The following is a 15,704-nucleotide window of genomic DNA, read 5'->3' as shown; positions in this document are numbered from 1 at the left end:
GATGATGGAGACATTTAAGGAAATGTAAAAATAAAAAAAAACGAGAGCCAATACGAAAGAACATTTAATTTCTTGGATGGTCAACTTCCTTTTAAAGGAAACTTAAACTCTGGATGAAAATGAATCACCCTTACTTCCTCTGTGGTATAAAGACAGCATGAACGTCATCGCTCTTCCCCTCCTGCCAAGGCTCAAATTCAGCCTCGTGAGCGATGCTCGTCACTTTCTCTGCAAAGCCTGCCTCCTGCTCTTTGTTCAGGTCCAAAATGTACCTGGAACACAAAATGACACACAAACGCAACATCAGTACAAAGAGCTGTAACGACAGATAAAATCCACTCCTTGTCATTAGTCATTGAGTTAAAATATGGTAAAACAAGCAAATACACAATGAAATCAGATGCACAAAAGCAGATAAGTAACACAGCATAGTCGCAGCACTCTTGATCGCTGTTCTGTCACTATGGTTACAAACCCTGTTACTATAAAAACCCTCACTTGGCCAGCTCCACGACGAGCACAGCGTCTGGTGCTGCAATCTGTCTCGTCATTGGGCCCAACTGGTAGACACAGCTTCACATCATTTACATAGAGGAAAACAAAAACAGAGAAATTAAACATAATCACATCAGCTCTTTGTATTTTTGGTTTAGTTACCATCTTCAGGAGGGAAACATATTTCATACGGTATGATTGTCTTTGTAGGAATCCAACAAAACAAAATGCTCACCTGGCAGAGAAGTAGATGATGTTGAAAAAATTTGAATATTTTTCTTTTTGGGTCAGTTTATGAAGTGAATCCATTGGCAGGAAAGTCACAGAAATCCCATTCAGATGCATCAAGTCTGAAGAAGATTGTAGAATATGTATCACCTTTTAACATGTGCATGAAAACACAGCAGAACAACAACTTATGCAACATAATGAAGCTCAGTCTTTCACCCTGCTATGAACATGTTGCCCTGTTTGTTGAACGGCTTTTGTAATTACGTAAACTGCTATTTCTGTTTAATCATCTGAAGCCACAGGCCTGCTAAAGTTAATAACCATTTACCATTAATGGTGACAGATTTTCGGTCGGCCTGAGGCGCCGGCTCCTCTGCCTCTCTCTCTGACTGAGAGGAAGCAGGGCAGCCCCGTCTGCTGGACAGCGATTGGAACAATGCCTTAACGTTTGCAAGGGAGATATCCTGGGCTGTCTGTGTATGCGTGAAAGAAGGGAAAAACACAAATGCATTCTTTGTTTTAGCATAACTTACTGATTCTATAAGAACAGACATAACACTCAAATGCAATGTGTGCTATAACCATTGCACATCTTACTGTTGTGTATTGCCCATTCTGTGTCTTCAGCAGGTCTTTGTCATCAGTTTCAATACCAAAGGAGAGGTAAGGACTGGAAACAATGTCTCCCCAGTAGCCCCTGACAGCCACTTTGTCCCCCTTCTGTACAGAAACACACAGGCACAAATGAACACACAAAAAGTTATAATCCTTCATGCTGTCTCATTGCATTATTGTGGAGAAAAACAGGCACGAACCTGCTTGAACACTCGTGAGGAGATCAAACTCTGATTCGTTATTTGGTAGACACCTTCCCTCATTTCGAACGCAAAACCTCGTTCCCTCCATCGCATGTATTGTTGTTTGTTAATGACGCGACACTGCAAAGAGAGAGTTGGTACAAGACAACGTGTTCGTCCCTCAGTGCTAAAACAAGATTCAGAATTCTTCGGAAAAAAAGAGCACATTTCTATCGACCATCAGGAACTCACTCACATACCCCCTTCTCGTGCAGTTTCATTGTCAGGTCCCAGTCGAAGCAGCCCTTCTTGGAGTCATAACGTGTCCCAAGGTGCTGCCTGACCCGATAATCCCAAGCTTTGGCCATTAAAATGGGAGCCGACAATTGAGGCTTAATCCATGACTTGAATATCCTTGCTAGCTCATCTCTCTCCTTAAACTGTAGAGATATTCAAAATGTATGAAAATAGTTTTTACTTAGTTTCTACAACACCTATGCAGCTGTATTTGGTTTGGTAGAAGACCTTAATATCTGGTTACAGAAAAGACAATACATTTTCACAAATGATGGTACCTTCAGAAGAGTTGTGTTCAGACATGGATGGGCTTCTTTCTCCAAGGTCTCTGTAACACTAAGAGAGAGCTGTGAAGCAACACACCTCAGAGCCTCTTCTGTCTGACTGCGGATCTCACTGTTGCCAAACACCTCCAGGAATAATTCTGTCTTCTCTGAAATCATTAAAAAGTGATAAAATAACAAAAATGTTTGTGACGCATCTAGCTTTCTTCATATGTTTTCCAAGCATAGATAAAGTGAAAACAAATCACAAGATCAAACTCCAAGTTACCATTATTTCCCATGCTCTCTGGGGGCATCAGTGCCAGGTAGAGGAGCAGTAGCTGTCTAGCCACCACCTCCATGCTGTTTTCTATTACCCACACCTGCAGAAGTGCGGAGGGAAGGCATTAATATCTCACAGTCAAGTAAACAGATTTGTCCTTGGGGGTCATATGACAACACATTTTAGAGATTGGAGCTCACATGAAGGCTTTCTGTTTTCTGCAAACCAGCAATGGTCTTCAAAATGTGTCTTGGATCTCCACTGCCAACGAGTAAAACATTGGCTTCACCTTCATCTCTCACAGAGCCTCAACATGGAAACAAAGCATATGTTCGAAGACTTCAAATAGGCTATAAGATACAAAAGCTTAACATGTTATAAAAAATGTTTTCATATGACTGAATGTCAAAGTTTGCATTAGACCTTTAGTCAGTCATATTTCCTTATTCTTGATTTAGATTTTTTAAAAGACATTGAAATTAAAAATGTGCCAATTACTGATTTAAGTTCATTTATATTTGGAAGAATATGATGATGAAGTATTTATTGAGTTCCAAAAGTAATTTAATTACTACACTATCTCAACGAAAAATAACTGGAATAACTTAGTAAAGAATTAAGAATAAATACCTCAGGAGTGTAGTATACAGCAGCCTATCATAATGCATAATAAGAATAATGGAGCCTAACTTATTCAATCACTGGATAAGGTTCTCTCCTGAACCCGCTTCTATTGGTGGTGGGGTTTTTTGTAAGATGATGATTTTTGGCACTTTTGACTTGCCATACTCTTCTCACCTGTATTCAGCAGGTCGCGCGCAGGACTGAAACCCCACCAACTAATGCAGCCCGCGCCCTCGGATGCTCGTCCAGCACTCATCCTCTAAAGTGACCTAAAGAAGCAAATAAGAAGCTGTAGACATAACTGTAAGTAGTTCACACCACAACTCAATCAGTAATGTTGAAACATATTCATTATTATTGGCATTAAACAAATGCTAACCAACGGTTTTATTGGTTTTATTGTAGGATATTATTTATAGAATGCTGTAGGTATTCAGGGGCACACGCCTTTAATTTCACTGTGGAGAAAAAACCCGAGATTAACTGCGTCTTGATAATATTACGGAAACAAACGTGACAGTAAGAAAACCTAATTCACTCACCTTCTTGTGCCAGCTTCTGTACAGAAAGTTTGAGTCCTGTTGCTAGGCAACAGTGTTTATATGACGGTGTTAGGCGCCATCTAGTGGTGGAATGCTGGAATCAGCGTTAAAAAGGTGTTAAAACAATATGCTCTCACTAATAACTTTCCAGGTCTAATTTCTACAAGTCCTAAAGTTGTTATGAACTCATTCTTACTGATACTAAGTAGTAAATTAAACTTGGATGCTACTTGTTCTGAATTATCAGTTACTTTAGTTTAATTAGGCTACAGGCCAGTTAGTAAGAGAAGCCTCAATGCGAAACTTTCCAATGTGTTCATTTTTTTTTTTTAATTTGACAAGAATCAGAACATTTCAATGACATGTCATGACTTTGCTGCACAACAGCACAACAAAAAAACGTAAAAATGCCCAGTTCACATACCTTAAGATGAAGAGGCTTATTGTCTAAAGGGCCAACATACACATCAGGACATATTCTGAAATCTTTCCTTTAAGCATCCACATTATACTTGGCCAGTGCATGAGAATACACAAAGGATGCACATTTAGCATTTCCAAGTACACAATTAAGGATTTGTAGAGGTTTAAAGTCCACGACTAATAGATGAAGCCAAGGTTTTAATAACAAACACATATCAACAACTGTCTGTACACTCCCACACACAAGCATTGACACACATTTAAATAGCTGATAAGAAAAGCAACAAAATACAGACATGCAAAATTGGGAAATCCTCAGGACTAACAACATATCAGCAGTATTTAACGCTCGAGCAGGGTGCCCCTCTAACGCGGCTTTGCTTTGACTGCTGCATCGACCTCTTCCTCTGGCAGAAGAGTGTGCCACTGGGCAACTGGACGTCTGGGATTGGCAAGCATATCGGACCAGTGTCGCAGTCCCACTCCTGTAGCTCCATAACCCATAAAGGTTTTTCCAATCGGATCGTTGCTTCCAAGCTTATCATAGTCAAAGACTGTGATGACGACCTGCACTTTCTAAAAATGAAAAATAAACATGTGTCATCGAATCGTTCACCACATCAACTTTAGTGAAATTGATAATCGGTATAGGAACAGTTTACCTGAATCTGCTCAAAGGGGACTTCGAAGCTGAAACTCTCGTTAAAGTACGGATTGAGCGTGTTTTTCTTAACCGTCGTCTTTTTCTTCTTAATGCGTTTTCCATTTTGCTGCAGGACAATCTTCACATAGGGATCTTACGGAAGACGAAACAAAATCGTTAGTATACTTTGTGTTAGTGGAGCTTCATTATGTCCTATGTTCATTTCTTTTTCCATTCCATTTCCAGGAATCGTATTGACCTGATAAGCCACCAACGTCCATTTTCTTCAGATTCTTCGCCTCCATGATGTTCACTGTAAGTTTCCCAGCAGTGGGTACATATCGTAAAGAAATGCAAATATCGCCAAGTTTTTCTTGCTGAAAGAGAAATATAACAAATGACCTTCATGTGCCCTCAAATGAAACTGAAGACATCTTTGAAAGATTACAAACTCTAATTCTTCTTTTAAGAAACAAAAAAAATAAAGAATGTTATTGGGTGAATTTAAATGTGATGACATATCTATCCCAGTGCACTTATTTATATTTTAATGTAGTATCACCTTAGACAAGGTTGAATGAGGACATAGTGTATCATACCTCCTCCTTCTCACCACTCTCCAGGTCCCTCCATTGTTGCATTGGCTGGCCCAAATCAACACTGTTCATGGGAATCTTTATCTCCCCGATCATGTCATGCTTTGAGAAACGATCAAAGTCAAAGACCTGCAACACCAGAGTCTTTCCTCCCAACTCAGCATACGGGATCTAAAAGGAGAAGTTCATAAACAATGTTAGGATGCATGACTGGAGAAGGTGAAGAGCATACGTTTGGTTTAAAAAATACCGTGAAAACATGTTCAGATGCAGAAGGAAACAGAGTATTAAACTTTTAACATACTGCTCTGTTAGGGGGGATGGATACCTTGACAGACGCCACTCAGGGAATGAAAGACAACAGACGACGTGCGGTAGAGACTTGTGATTCTTGAGGGTAAAAAAATAAATACAACACCAACAGAAGCTTGCGACAGAAACACAGGGACGAGTCGGCGGTGTGGTACCTTGAAGATGAAAGTCTCATTGAAAAGTGGGCATAAATTCTTGCGCTGAACTTTAGTCTCGTACTTCTTCTTTTTGTCTGGTAACAAAAACACTTTGACGTAAGGGTCGGAGGTCCCCCCCATGTCCATAGCAGCAAGGTCTTGAGCCTGAAGGATGCCCACTATAAGCTTTAGAAGAGAATACAAGAATCAGTAAAGGGGTCCTGAGACAGTGTGTAGATGAGGAACTCTGTTATATAATTACATGTTTAAATATTCTGACAATGATTTTGTTTCCACACAGGACCGACCTGAGCGTCTGTGAAGTTGTAATCCAACGAGAACTCCAGTTTACCCAGCTTTTCCTGTTCTTTCTCCTCTTCCTCCCCTTGCTTCTTCACCTCCCCCTCCTACAAAATAAAAGAGCCAAACGCTTTGGATATTCGTCATAAAGACCGGCATTAGGTAAGATTACACACGGACAAGAACGCTGAAGATCACATACCTTCTCTCCTGCCTCTCCTTCGCCTTCCTTTTCCTTTTTGCGGCGACCCGTCTTCCTCTCCCTCACTTTCTTGGGCTTTTTCTTTTTCCCAAAGCATTTTTTAAAAACACAGAAGATGAAGCACGCCACCAAAACCAGGACCACCACAACTATGGCTGCTACTGCCCACATAGGGACTGCAACAGAAAAAGAGTTCAGTTGTTAGTATGTGCGGCAGAATCGAAGAATAATGTCAGCGAGGAGTTTATGTATGACCCCCTGGTATCCATTACTTTCACTTCACTCTAAAAAAAGGGCTGCGTTTTAGGATTTTAAAGAGGATTTAAATCTTTCACTTTCAAATAACATTCGAGGAAAGTCTGTTTAATAGAGTTTTTTCTGTCAAGTAAATGAGCTTTAAAATATTCTAAAACACTTTTTCAAAGCTTGAAGCCAGTACAAACTGGGTAATGTGCAATATTTTCAAAATAAAATATGATACTAAGAGGTTCATCAAAGTATTCTTTCCTAGATCCTAATATTTTCAAGCTCTTGTTTATCTACAGGCGGTTTGCTGACACACATGGGATGTTGTCGGCAGCTCCCTTCACCACAATCTGATAATAACACACTCCCAGTAAGGGAGTGTCCCTGAGCAGCCACAGTCACCAGCAGCATTTAATGCCTCAATATGTGCACATATGCACGAGTACACTTCTCTGGGACTTTTTTGATTTAGATTTTAATTGCCATGACTTTGACTTATATCTCACATTCTTACAAAAATATTTTGTACGTATGATTTTCTACCTTGTTGGAAAATATTCTGCTGTGTGAAAAGAGTTTAAAAAAAAGGAGAAGCTTTTAAGTATTGTGTATTTTCTTCAAGAATTGTGCCCTCTTTTCTCAAATTCTAGGAAATGTTTATTCAAACAGCTTGATTAAACTGGTAAAGATACATACTTCTATTTAAAGTTCATATGTTTGATTTCTATATTTGGGGGTTTGGATCTTCTCTTTCAAATTCAACATGAAAATGAAGTAATTCACTGTGTTGAGCATTCCTCGAAGCTGCTTACTTGGCAGATGACCGAGTTCATTCATGAACTTCTCCTTCATGTGGTTGTAGTCGTGTCCGGGGCGATGTTCTGAGTGGGTGTGCTCGTGGTGTTCTGTGTGGGAGTGCTCATGATGCACAGGCTCGGTTGCCTCCTCTGGTTCTGGTTCTGACGACTCAGCAGCCCTTCGAGCCCGGGCCCAAGCGCTGGCCAGCCTCATGTCAGCTTTAAACGACAACAGAATCAGTCCAGTTCCTCATTTGCTGTTGATTTATTGTGTCTCTGTTATATTGGCCCCACGGTGAGAGATAACACTGTTTCATATGTACTCTATGTAATCCCTATGTCTATGCGTTACAGTACAGTTGGAGAGCATCGTACATCTCTAAGCCAGATGCTCAACATGGCTGACCCTAATCCCTCTGTTACTCTCATTCTCTCTGTCATCTCCTCCCCCATAACTCCAGCCTACCCGTTTGTCCCTTCCCCATTTTTTCTCGTCACTGTTTCTGCCTGTAACTGGATTAAATTCTGGCGCTACATTATTAATCCAAAATCCTGGATCCTCATACATAGCTTTAATAAATAGGGATGGTCTCCTACCTACATTTTTATGACTTTTCTGGAATGACAATTGTTTGTTGTTTGTTTCAAAGGAGGCCTAGTGGCTATTTTAAAAAGAGAAGAAACTGTTTATTGTTTCCAATATTTATCCTCAATCCCATACTGACAGCAATTAAACAGAAACATAGTTTTTAAAGTAATGCTGGAGGCTTAAAGAAGACCACTATTAAAATGATGTCTGACAGATGTTCTTATTCACCCGTAACATTTCCACTTGGAGAAAGAATTGATTCAATCTGAATTGAACAGTAAAACCAGGATTGATTCAATCCACTGTTAAATATTTATCAGCACAGTAATCAGGCTGGATGCTACTGAGGCGCACTCAGGCTCAAAGTAAAACAGTTCATGCTGTGATGCACTCATCTCACGTACTGTACTCAACAGCTGAGTCTTGTCTTTGCTGAAACATGTAATTTACTTTAACCACTAAGTGTCTGCTAGTGAAATGTTAAACATTAAGCATCGACCTCACAGTGAGTAAGCAAAGTCAAACAGTTAGTGGCCATAAAAAGTAGAAATGACATGATGAGAAGTACTGATGTCATGTAAGATGCGTGACATATCCATATCTGACTGAACCCTTCATTAAAGTTGTTTTAAGACTTTTCACAGGATGTACTGTGGACTACGGCAAAGGCTGAACTGAAGCGTCAGTTTCAGGAATACCTTCACATTTTCTGCATGAAATAAAAAAAAAAGCATAGTACGGTCTCAATATAAATATATATATACATATATATATATATACAGTATATAAATACATATATATATACATAATTAACTTATCAGCTGTTTTAAATGGATAAACAAGTGTGCAAAAAATGATGTAAAAAAACCCCTAATTTTTCTCATCAGCCTCTCAATTTGTCTAAAACGCGTTCCTCTTTCAATTAACCCCCCAAAAAGTTTGAATCCTAGGTTTCTTTTTCTTACCTGTTGATATGTTCCTTTACTCCCCTCTATGCCAAAAGAACTTTTGGAGCAGCTATAAGTTCAAAACGTGTTTCTTGTCGCTTCCCTTTTTGCCTCACACACTCATCGTGTCTTCTCTACGTTGTTGACTTTGACTGACATGCTCCTTTCAATCCTTTCCATCAAAGCTGAAACGCTGGCAAATCACTAGAGCAGCGTTGTGTTTTAATCCCCCTCTAGCCCTCCTCCCGATATTAGAATACCAACAACACATCTGTTGCTTTACGTCTCTTAATGGAGATGCTAAAATCAACAGTCAGCACATTTCTTCAGTGTGAAATGGTCTCACACTTGGATGATCTAAGCCTCTCCTCGTCATGTCTGGAAGTTGTTCATTAGACACAGGAGGCACGGCCGTGTTGGTTGTTTTTCTCCATTAGACTCAGGAGATTGTGTGCATCGGGCCTTTCACTAATCCCCTCTGCATAGCTGTGCTCTCAGTCAATCGTCGATCTACACACAACTTTCACTTAGAGAGGATATTCCATCCCACCCGTCCCCTGGCTTACCATTTCACTGTACAAAACAGACATCAACATTTGGAGCGCTGTGAAGTGTAATCTGCAGGCATGCTGCCATGTGTTTGCATCAACAGATCACAGGGTCTTCAGTCTAACATGAAACAGCTTCCTCTTCATAGTTCAATAACTACACTGCAGAGAGAAATACCTTGAAAATAAATGTAACAGAAATGAAAAGTACTTTGTTGGAATTATGGAAGGGCTGCTGCCTTTTTATCATGAAGGGCAATCCTCTAAAGAACATAAATACACATTTAGATTTTAACTTGCTGACAAGTTATGTGAGAGGTCAGTGACAAGTTTTTTTATTTTGACGAGACTTTTTAGAATAGCTTGAACTAACCCAATTTAGAATGACTGAATAGTGCCTTTTCATTTTGCTCAATGTTATATCTATTGATTTAACGGTGATGTGTTGGGGCTCTGGATTTTAAAAAATGTAACCTTATTACTAATGAACACTGTACTCTGAAGGGTGATGTACACTGTACTCTGAGGCGTGTTCTTATCCGTGTTAAACATGTTATTAACTGGACATTTTTAACCACAAAGCGTCTGCCAGTCACATGTTAAACATTAAGCTGCCACTAGCAGTGAGTAAGCAAAGTCCTCCTGCTATCATTACAGGGTTCTTTAGGTTCAGGTGCGACACTGCAGACAAATGTTCAACATTAAATGTAACCGACAAAGGGGTAAAATAAACCAAACACAAAGACAAAGTCGACATGATCTGATTTATTAAATCTTTGATTCAGGGCATGACAGTCCCTTTTTAAATAATTGTGTCGGATTAATAATGTTTACATATACAAATGTTTGTGGACAGACTGGAATGTATGACGTGATATAACTTCTTCCAAATGAACAAATAAATGACCTTTGACATTTCAGCAGCTTATGAACATGGTAAGCTTAGCACCATTTCATGAGAATATTATTTTATGAGAACATCAGGTTTTTGCAATAAAAATTGAGGTATTTCCTGTTATTTTGCTGAGATCTTCTCTTGTACAAGAATGGAGATTGTGGTAAACTTGTTCTTAACGGAGTAAAATGCACACACAGTGGTTGCCATCCTGACTCTGTTGAGCTGATGCCACTGTGCTGCTGTGAGCTTTTTACAGGGTGTGTTTATCAAACAGGTACTCTCCCATAGAGCCCTGTGTCTCAGACGAAGTCAGACGGGTCAGACTGCCGATGTAATCGCCGAGCTTCTTGACGGTGTCGTGGCTGTCGATGAGGAAGTGCTGCTCGAGGAAGTCACAGAGCTACAGAAAAAGAGAGACAGAAGATAATGAGTGAGGATTTAACCAACAATTATACAACAGTAGGGTTACATAAACAGTGTTTAACTTCTATAAACAAAGAGGTAAAAATCACACATTGATACAACACCAAAAATAGACATCCAAGGCCCCAGATAGTCATTTTTATCTTTAATTCCCCAAAACTGCAGGCAAACTCTGCAGTGTATCAATTTAACACATGTGCTATAGAAAACTATTGCATGATTGAAATATTGAAAACCAGGAGTGTTTATGCATTTTATAAATTTACTTGGCAAAGGCTAAACAGTCCTTAAAACCTTCCAGATAATTATCATAACGTTAGATAGATAGTGTTTCTTTCATGTTCACAATGAGCTACAAAAAGAAAGAAAGAAAAAAAAAAAGCATTGAAAAGCAGATTAGTTATCAAACAGTTCCAGGCTTACGTGAGGATCAGTGTGGCTGCCAGCTCTGCGGTGCACATCAAGGATACATGTGTTCAGGGTCTTCTGGTAGTCCAGAGAAAAAGTCATGGCATCCAGACCACCTCTCCAATCCTCTCTGCTTGGTTTCTAGATAAGAGAGGATTTTAGAATGAACAAAGGCACGTAGAAATGTCCTTATTTGACAAATATGGCTCAACAAAATGTCCACATAAGCGGGACATTGTCTCCTCACAGCAATATTCTGAAGCAGAATTCGTCCTCCTCTCATGTTTTGATATTCCAGCAGCTTCTCAGCCTGTTCCCTTTCTTTCACTGAGCGCTCCAAGAAGAAGCTGGAGAAATTTGGCAGGGCCACATCATCTCTGTCAAAATACATCCCCTGGAGTATGGAAAGAAACACAGTGTTTGAAAATTAAAGTGCTGATACAAAAAGAAAACCATCACAGTATGATAGTGGTTATTAAAGAGGATCTTACAAGAGACAGGTACGTGTAGGAGGCATTGAGCTTGATGTTGATAAGCTTGTTGATGTCGCCTTCGGTCTCCGAGTGGAGGTTTTGTTTGACGATGGACTGCATTTCTACAAGAGAGAAAGAACAAGAGTAAAACAAATTAAATAAAACGTATAAATTCAGCTCAGATGGGGAGGTATCACAGTAAAGACCTCTCTGCTCTCTGTCAGCCAACTTTCCTCTCAAGCAGCTCGACACACTATGATCTTTAACAGCCCTCTTCAATAAAACCAGTGGTTATTTACAGCTTCAGTGACACATCAGCCAGACACTTCATGTGTTATTATGAGATTTGAGCTCAAGCGGGTTGTACTGTTTCAGGTCAAGTGTTCTAAAGGTTATGCTAACGTTAGCACATGTAGCTCGTGTACCGAAGCTCGAATAACCTGCGCTAGGTGATCTTACTTTTAAATAACATTAAATCACCCAGTTACATTATCTAAAACGCTTTGAACTCAGTTTGGTTAAAACGCCAACAAATAGCGACCATAGTGTAAAAACAATCCCTTTGTTGAAGTTGCATGCTAGTTGTTAAGCTAAAGCTAGCTGCTTTAGTATTACTTTAGTCAACAACAGAAGAGTTAAAACTGTCTCCTAAATTAACTCAGTTAAAGGACCAGCTTCACATTATCTCCTCTTATTCACTTACTTGATCTGTGACTGGAATGCACTCCACTTTACACCAGTACTGTAGCTGGTGTTATCTTGTTTACACACCACAAAACAGCATCGACCCACCCCTGATGGCTGGTAGTCTTAAAGCAGCTGTGTGTGTGTGTGTGTGCGTGCGTGCGTGCGCGCATGTGTGCGCGTGTGCGTGCGTGTGTTCCCGTCCCTCTACTGCCCCTGTCGTGTTGGGGACGCATGACATGATGATACAACAAAGTTGTTCAAATAGCCTGCTGATTGTTCAGTTAGTTTCGATAGTTTGAATATTTTCTGCATGAAGGTTTAAAAATTCACTGTGGAGTTGTGGTGGAGAAATCAGAATCAAAACCAGCTTTATTGGCCAGGTATGTTTAACACCCAAGGAATTTAAGATAAAATAAGATAATCCTTTATTCATCTCGCAAGTGGAGACATTTACAGTGTTACAGCAGTTAATATTCAATGTAAACATTAAATATTAATAATAATTAAACTAAACTGTAAACAAGTAATTAAAGACTAATATGTACAATTCCACACAATATAATATTGCAGTGGTGAGTAGTGCAAAATGATGCTGAAGTAAACATGAGGTACTGTAGTTATCTTTTACAGTATTTACAGAATAGATAAGTAAATGTGAAAGTTGGAGAATCATACAGATTGTGAGATATGTTCATAACTCTATACACAAAAATAGGGGGAAAAAATTGGTGCCTGGAACTATTTGATGATTAAATGCTATGCGAGAAGTTATGGTGCGGGGCCCACAACAGTGAAACTGTAACTCTCCTGGTAGCTTTATAGCTCCAAACAGTGTTACAGTGACCCATTCTTTACTTTGACTAAAGTTTGTGTATTTAGTTAAATATAGTATAGAATTGTTTTGCTTCTCCAATTTTCAAATTTTAGAACCAAATCTACGTAATGAATCTTTAAGGATTTTTTTGTTTGTTTTTTCACTCAAATCGCACCACGCCCACAAAATCCCCTAAAAGTAATTGTACATTTTTGGGCTTGTTTTTGTACTTCTAATCTTTTTTTAACTCAAAATGTATAAAAGATGTGTAGAATTCTGATGAGTTACACCATTTATGTAAATTAATGGGATGTTAAATATGCAGGTCTTTAAATGTTAAAAAAAAGGTCAACCATCACGCAGACCTGGGCCACAAATATTAAAATACAGTAAGTTTGCATGGTTGTTAAATAGAAATGACACTCAAAACAACCCCCCTCATTATGGTCAATATACAGAAGCTTGTTGTTCTGTTTAAAAGGCAGGTGTATACTTTCCTACGCAATCTGTTTCGGGGAAAACTGTGATAGTTTATGATAGCTTACTTCCTCCTCATGTTACCAATTAGAGAACATTTGACAGGTTAGCCTTTGACATACCCTTCTTTTATTGACTCTTTGCTAAAATGTGAGACCATAAACATATTCATAACTTCATGTTTCCAAAGTGGTGTGAGGATGTTTCTCTATGTGCAGTTCCGTATCGATGTTAACCACAATGAAGCCCTCTACGGTGCAAAGAAACCAAAAGCAGATCTAAGGTGTTGTGAAACCCCTATCTTAAGAGAAAAGAGTTGTTTGACGAAATCATTCAAATAACCATATTTTTACAAAGGTCTTGAATGCATCAAAGGCTCGGTAATAATTCACCTGAAAGTTCTAGTGATAAAAATTCAGCCAATATAAACCAATTACCACTAATAAAAATGCTCAACTGAGACACTTTGACCGTTAATAAGGAAGTAACAGGCGGGGCAAAGGTCTCTATGGTTGTATAAGGCCAAAAAGGAGAAGCAGTGATATACAAAGCTGCTTGCTGTATGAGAAGGGACCAGAGGTTACAGAGGGAGTACATGGCTAAGAATTAAAAGTCAACACCTTTGGAATAAAGTGAATAGTGGACTGCTTCAGCCCAGCCACGACAGCATTTTTTTTTTTTTTTTTTTTTTTGCAAGACTGACATGTTGTTTTTTGTCAACACATCAGTCAAAGTACTGAAAATAGAAACTTGAAGTTTATCTTGGAACAAAAAAACCTCTTCAATCTTTGCATAGCTTCAAAATGATGAAGCCATCCGACAGGTTGCTGTTGGGCTTCTTCCTGTGTCTGCTTTGGGTAAGTTTTTAACCTTCTGCTTTGATAGTGATCAAGTAGTGAATGTTTAGTCGAGAGACAGTTACCCACAACAAAAGAAAACTGTAGAGCTTAAACCACAGTGAACATTAAAAGCGTTATATGCATCATATTAAAGTGTAGACTGTGGAATTACGGTATCTGAAATATAAGAAAGCATGGAAAACAAAACAAGACTTGCATAACCTCTAAATGAAGAACTTTTTCTGATTGTGAAATATTAAAATGAGAATTTGTTCTCTCTCAGCATCAGTAATCTTTTCCCACTGACTTCCTCAGAGGAACAAATGTATAAATGAGGAAACAACTCAAAATAAATCAGAAGCAAGAGCTGCACATTCAGCAAGACTTTATTTTTGAATACCTTCAAAAGTTGAAATGTATTTGATTAAGTTCATATTTTAAAGAAGGTACTGAATACTGAATGTTTTAATTTAAATTGTACAAAATAATCACTGGAAGATTTACTTTGTCTTTATTGCACACAAACATCTAGTTTGAATAAATCTAACTTTTTGTAACACACTGCCCCAAACAACAACTGCCTGTTGTTTTTGCGTTGATCTTTTTTGCTATACTTTTTTTTTTCGCGTACCAATGTGTTTTTTACTAAGACTGGATATAGAGGTAGATGTTAAAATAAATAATAAACAACTGCTGTGAAATATTTGTTTATGAAGGTCTCTTGTATCCAGTTTGGATTTAGATATAGAGTAACCCACTTGTAAAAAGATTATTTCTAAACCTTTGTTTGCTGTTAAATGTAAGATAGAAATGATATTGATAAGATTAAAGTATATTTGTTTAAAATGCTCAGATTAAATTACAGTTCTCTTAATTTTATAGATGGCTCTGTCACACTTTGGCTTTTTCACACTATGAATCTCTGTTTTCAGGGTGTCACAGATTCCGACACAACATCATCACCAGCCACGACACCGACAGCAACTACAATTAGACGTAAGTCTGAGCTGCTGTCCTTTCTCTTAAGTGACTGTCTGTTTGCTTCTATGATCAAGCAGACGTTTGTAAATTACAATAATGAATCGCAACAATAACTTTGAAAAACGGTTAATGAAGTCTTCTTACTGCTTTACCGTGAGCGCTCAAAATGAGAGCAGTATAACTCTGACGTGGGTCAAAGTCAACAACATCGCAACATATTATCTAAAATGTGTCGACAAAGATGGTGCCAAGGAGGAATATATCAATAAAAACAATGTGGAGAAAAATGTTTCATATGTAGTCACTTACCTGACAGCTGGGAGTGAATATACTTTTAATAATAATAATAATAATACATTTTATTTAATGGCGCCTTTCAAGCCACCCAAGGTCGCCTTACAGTGGATAAAAACAATACATTAGGTTAAAACC

The 15,704-nt window shown here is 38.6% G+C and overlaps 3 protein-coding genes and 1 long non-coding RNA gene across 8 annotated transcripts; 1 reads left to right on the top strand and 3 right to left on the bottom strand.

Moving 5' to 3' along the window:
- Window positions 1-46: 46 nt before the first annotated feature.
- On the bottom strand, window positions 47-3,614 carry dnaaf3l (dynein axonemal assembly factor 3 like). Of its 2 annotated transcripts, XM_079372211.1 has the most exons (12): window positions 3,533-3,614; window positions 3,165-3,259; window positions 2,567-2,673; window positions 2,373-2,466; window positions 2,099-2,253; window positions 1,784-1,963; window positions 1,542-1,664; window positions 1,324-1,446; window positions 1,055-1,199; window positions 731-845; window positions 499-573; window positions 47-272 (listed from the first exon to the last, which is right to left on the bottom strand). In XM_079372211.1, exons 2-12 carry the CDS (start codon window positions 3,244-3,246, stop codon window positions 131-133), a joined length of 1,341 nt encoding a protein of 446 aa, XP_079228337.1. In that variant the 5' UTR covers window positions 3,247-3,259; window positions 3,533-3,614; the 3' UTR covers window positions 47-130. The 2 variants fall into 2 exon arrangements, 1 of the variants encoding a protein (XP_079228337.1); XR_013781669.1 differs by lacking the exon at window positions 47-272 and having other exon boundaries at window positions 731-873.
- LOC306842136 lies at window positions 3,203-15,286 on the top strand. Of its 3 annotated transcripts, XR_013781670.1 has the most exons (7): window positions 3,203-3,293; window positions 4,845-4,913; window positions 5,945-6,105; window positions 10,445-10,600; window positions 13,671-13,735; window positions 14,181-14,309; window positions 15,224-15,286. It is a non-coding gene; the product is annotated as an uncharacterized lncRNA (long non-coding RNA). The 3 variants fall into 3 exon arrangements; XR_013781671.1 differs by having other exon boundaries at window positions 13,671-14,309; XR_013781672.1 differs by lacking the exons at window positions 13,671-13,735; window positions 14,181-14,309 and having other exon boundaries at window positions 15,224-15,261.
- syt5b (synaptotagmin Vb) lies at window positions 3,834-9,591 on the bottom strand. 2 transcript variants are annotated; one of them, XM_079372212.1, is made up of 9 exons: window positions 8,743-9,591; window positions 7,204-7,407; window positions 6,146-6,321; window positions 5,952-6,050; window positions 5,662-5,829; window positions 5,198-5,365; window positions 4,858-4,975; window positions 4,618-4,751; window positions 3,834-4,531 (listed from the first exon to the last, which is right to left on the bottom strand). In XM_079372212.1, exons 2-9 carry the CDS (start codon window positions 7,400-7,402, stop codon window positions 4,322-4,324), a joined length of 1,272 nt encoding a protein of 423 aa, XP_079228338.1. In that variant the 5' UTR covers window positions 7,403-7,407; window positions 8,743-9,591; the 3' UTR covers window positions 3,834-4,321. The 2 variants fall into 2 exon arrangements, with proteins under 2 accessions (XP_079228338.1, XP_079228339.1); XM_079372213.1 differs by lacking the exon at window positions 8,743-9,591 and having other exon boundaries at window positions 7,204-8,469.
- Window positions 10,023-12,304, bottom strand: LOC306842134 (ferritin, middle subunit). The gene is made up of 5 exons (XM_079372232.1): window positions 12,178-12,304; window positions 11,493-11,596; window positions 11,249-11,395; window positions 11,017-11,142; window positions 10,023-10,570 (listed from the first exon to the last, which is right to left on the bottom strand). Exons 2-5 carry the CDS (start codon window positions 11,592-11,594, stop codon window positions 10,421-10,423), a joined length of 525 nt encoding a protein of 174 aa, XP_079228358.1. The 5' UTR covers window positions 11,595-11,596; window positions 12,178-12,304; the 3' UTR covers window positions 10,023-10,420.
- Window positions 15,287-15,704: the final 418 nt, after the last annotated feature.

The sequence above is a fragment of the Symphodus melops genome (assembly GCF_947650265.1).
Source record: "Symphodus melops genome assembly, chromosome: 21".
Lineage (NCBI taxonomy): Eukaryota > Metazoa > Chordata > Actinopteri > Labriformes > Labridae > Symphodus > Symphodus melops.
Note: the sequence above shows the minus strand (reverse complement) of the source record. Positions and strands in the feature narration are given on the sequence as shown.

Excerpts from the sequence above, each read along its gene's own strand:
- syt5b (XM_079372212.1), bottom strand. The coding sequence starts at position 7,402 with ATGAGGCTGGCCAGCGCTTGGGCCCGGGCTCGAAGGGCTGCTGAGTCG. Across the intron at positions 4,976-5,197 it reads AGAGTGGTGAGAAGGAGGAG|CAAGAAAAACTTGGCGATAT; the intron begins GTATGATACACT and ends TTTCTCTTTCAG. Across the intron at positions 4,752-4,857 it reads GGACGTTGGTGGCTTATCAG|ATCCCTATGTGAAGATTGTC; the intron begins GTCAATACGATT and ends GTCTTCCGTAAG.
- dnaaf3l (XM_079372211.1), bottom strand. The coding sequence starts at position 3,246 with ATGAGTGCTGGACGAGCATCCGAGGGCGCGGGCTGCATTAGTTGGTGG. Across the intron at positions 2,254-2,372 it reads AGAGAGCATGGGAAATAATG|AGAAGACAGAATTATTCCTG; the intron begins GTAACTTGGAGT and ends TAATGATTTCAG. Across the intron at positions 846-1,054 it reads AAAATCTGTCACCATTAATG|ACTTGATGCATCTGAATGGG; the intron begins GTAAATGGTTAT and ends AATCTTCTTCAG.
- LOC306842134 (XM_079372232.1), bottom strand. The coding sequence starts at position 11,594 with ATGCAGTCCATCGTCAAACAAAACCTCCACTCGGAGACCGAAGGCGAC. Across the intron at positions 11,396-11,492 it reads CCTACACGTACCTGTCTCTT|GGGATGTATTTTGACAGAGA; the intron begins GTAAGATCCTCT and ends TCCATACTCCAG. Across the intron at positions 11,143-11,248 it reads TTCTGCTTCAGAATATTGCT|AAACCAAGCAGAGAGGATTG; the intron begins GTGAGGAGACAA and ends TCTCTTATCTAG.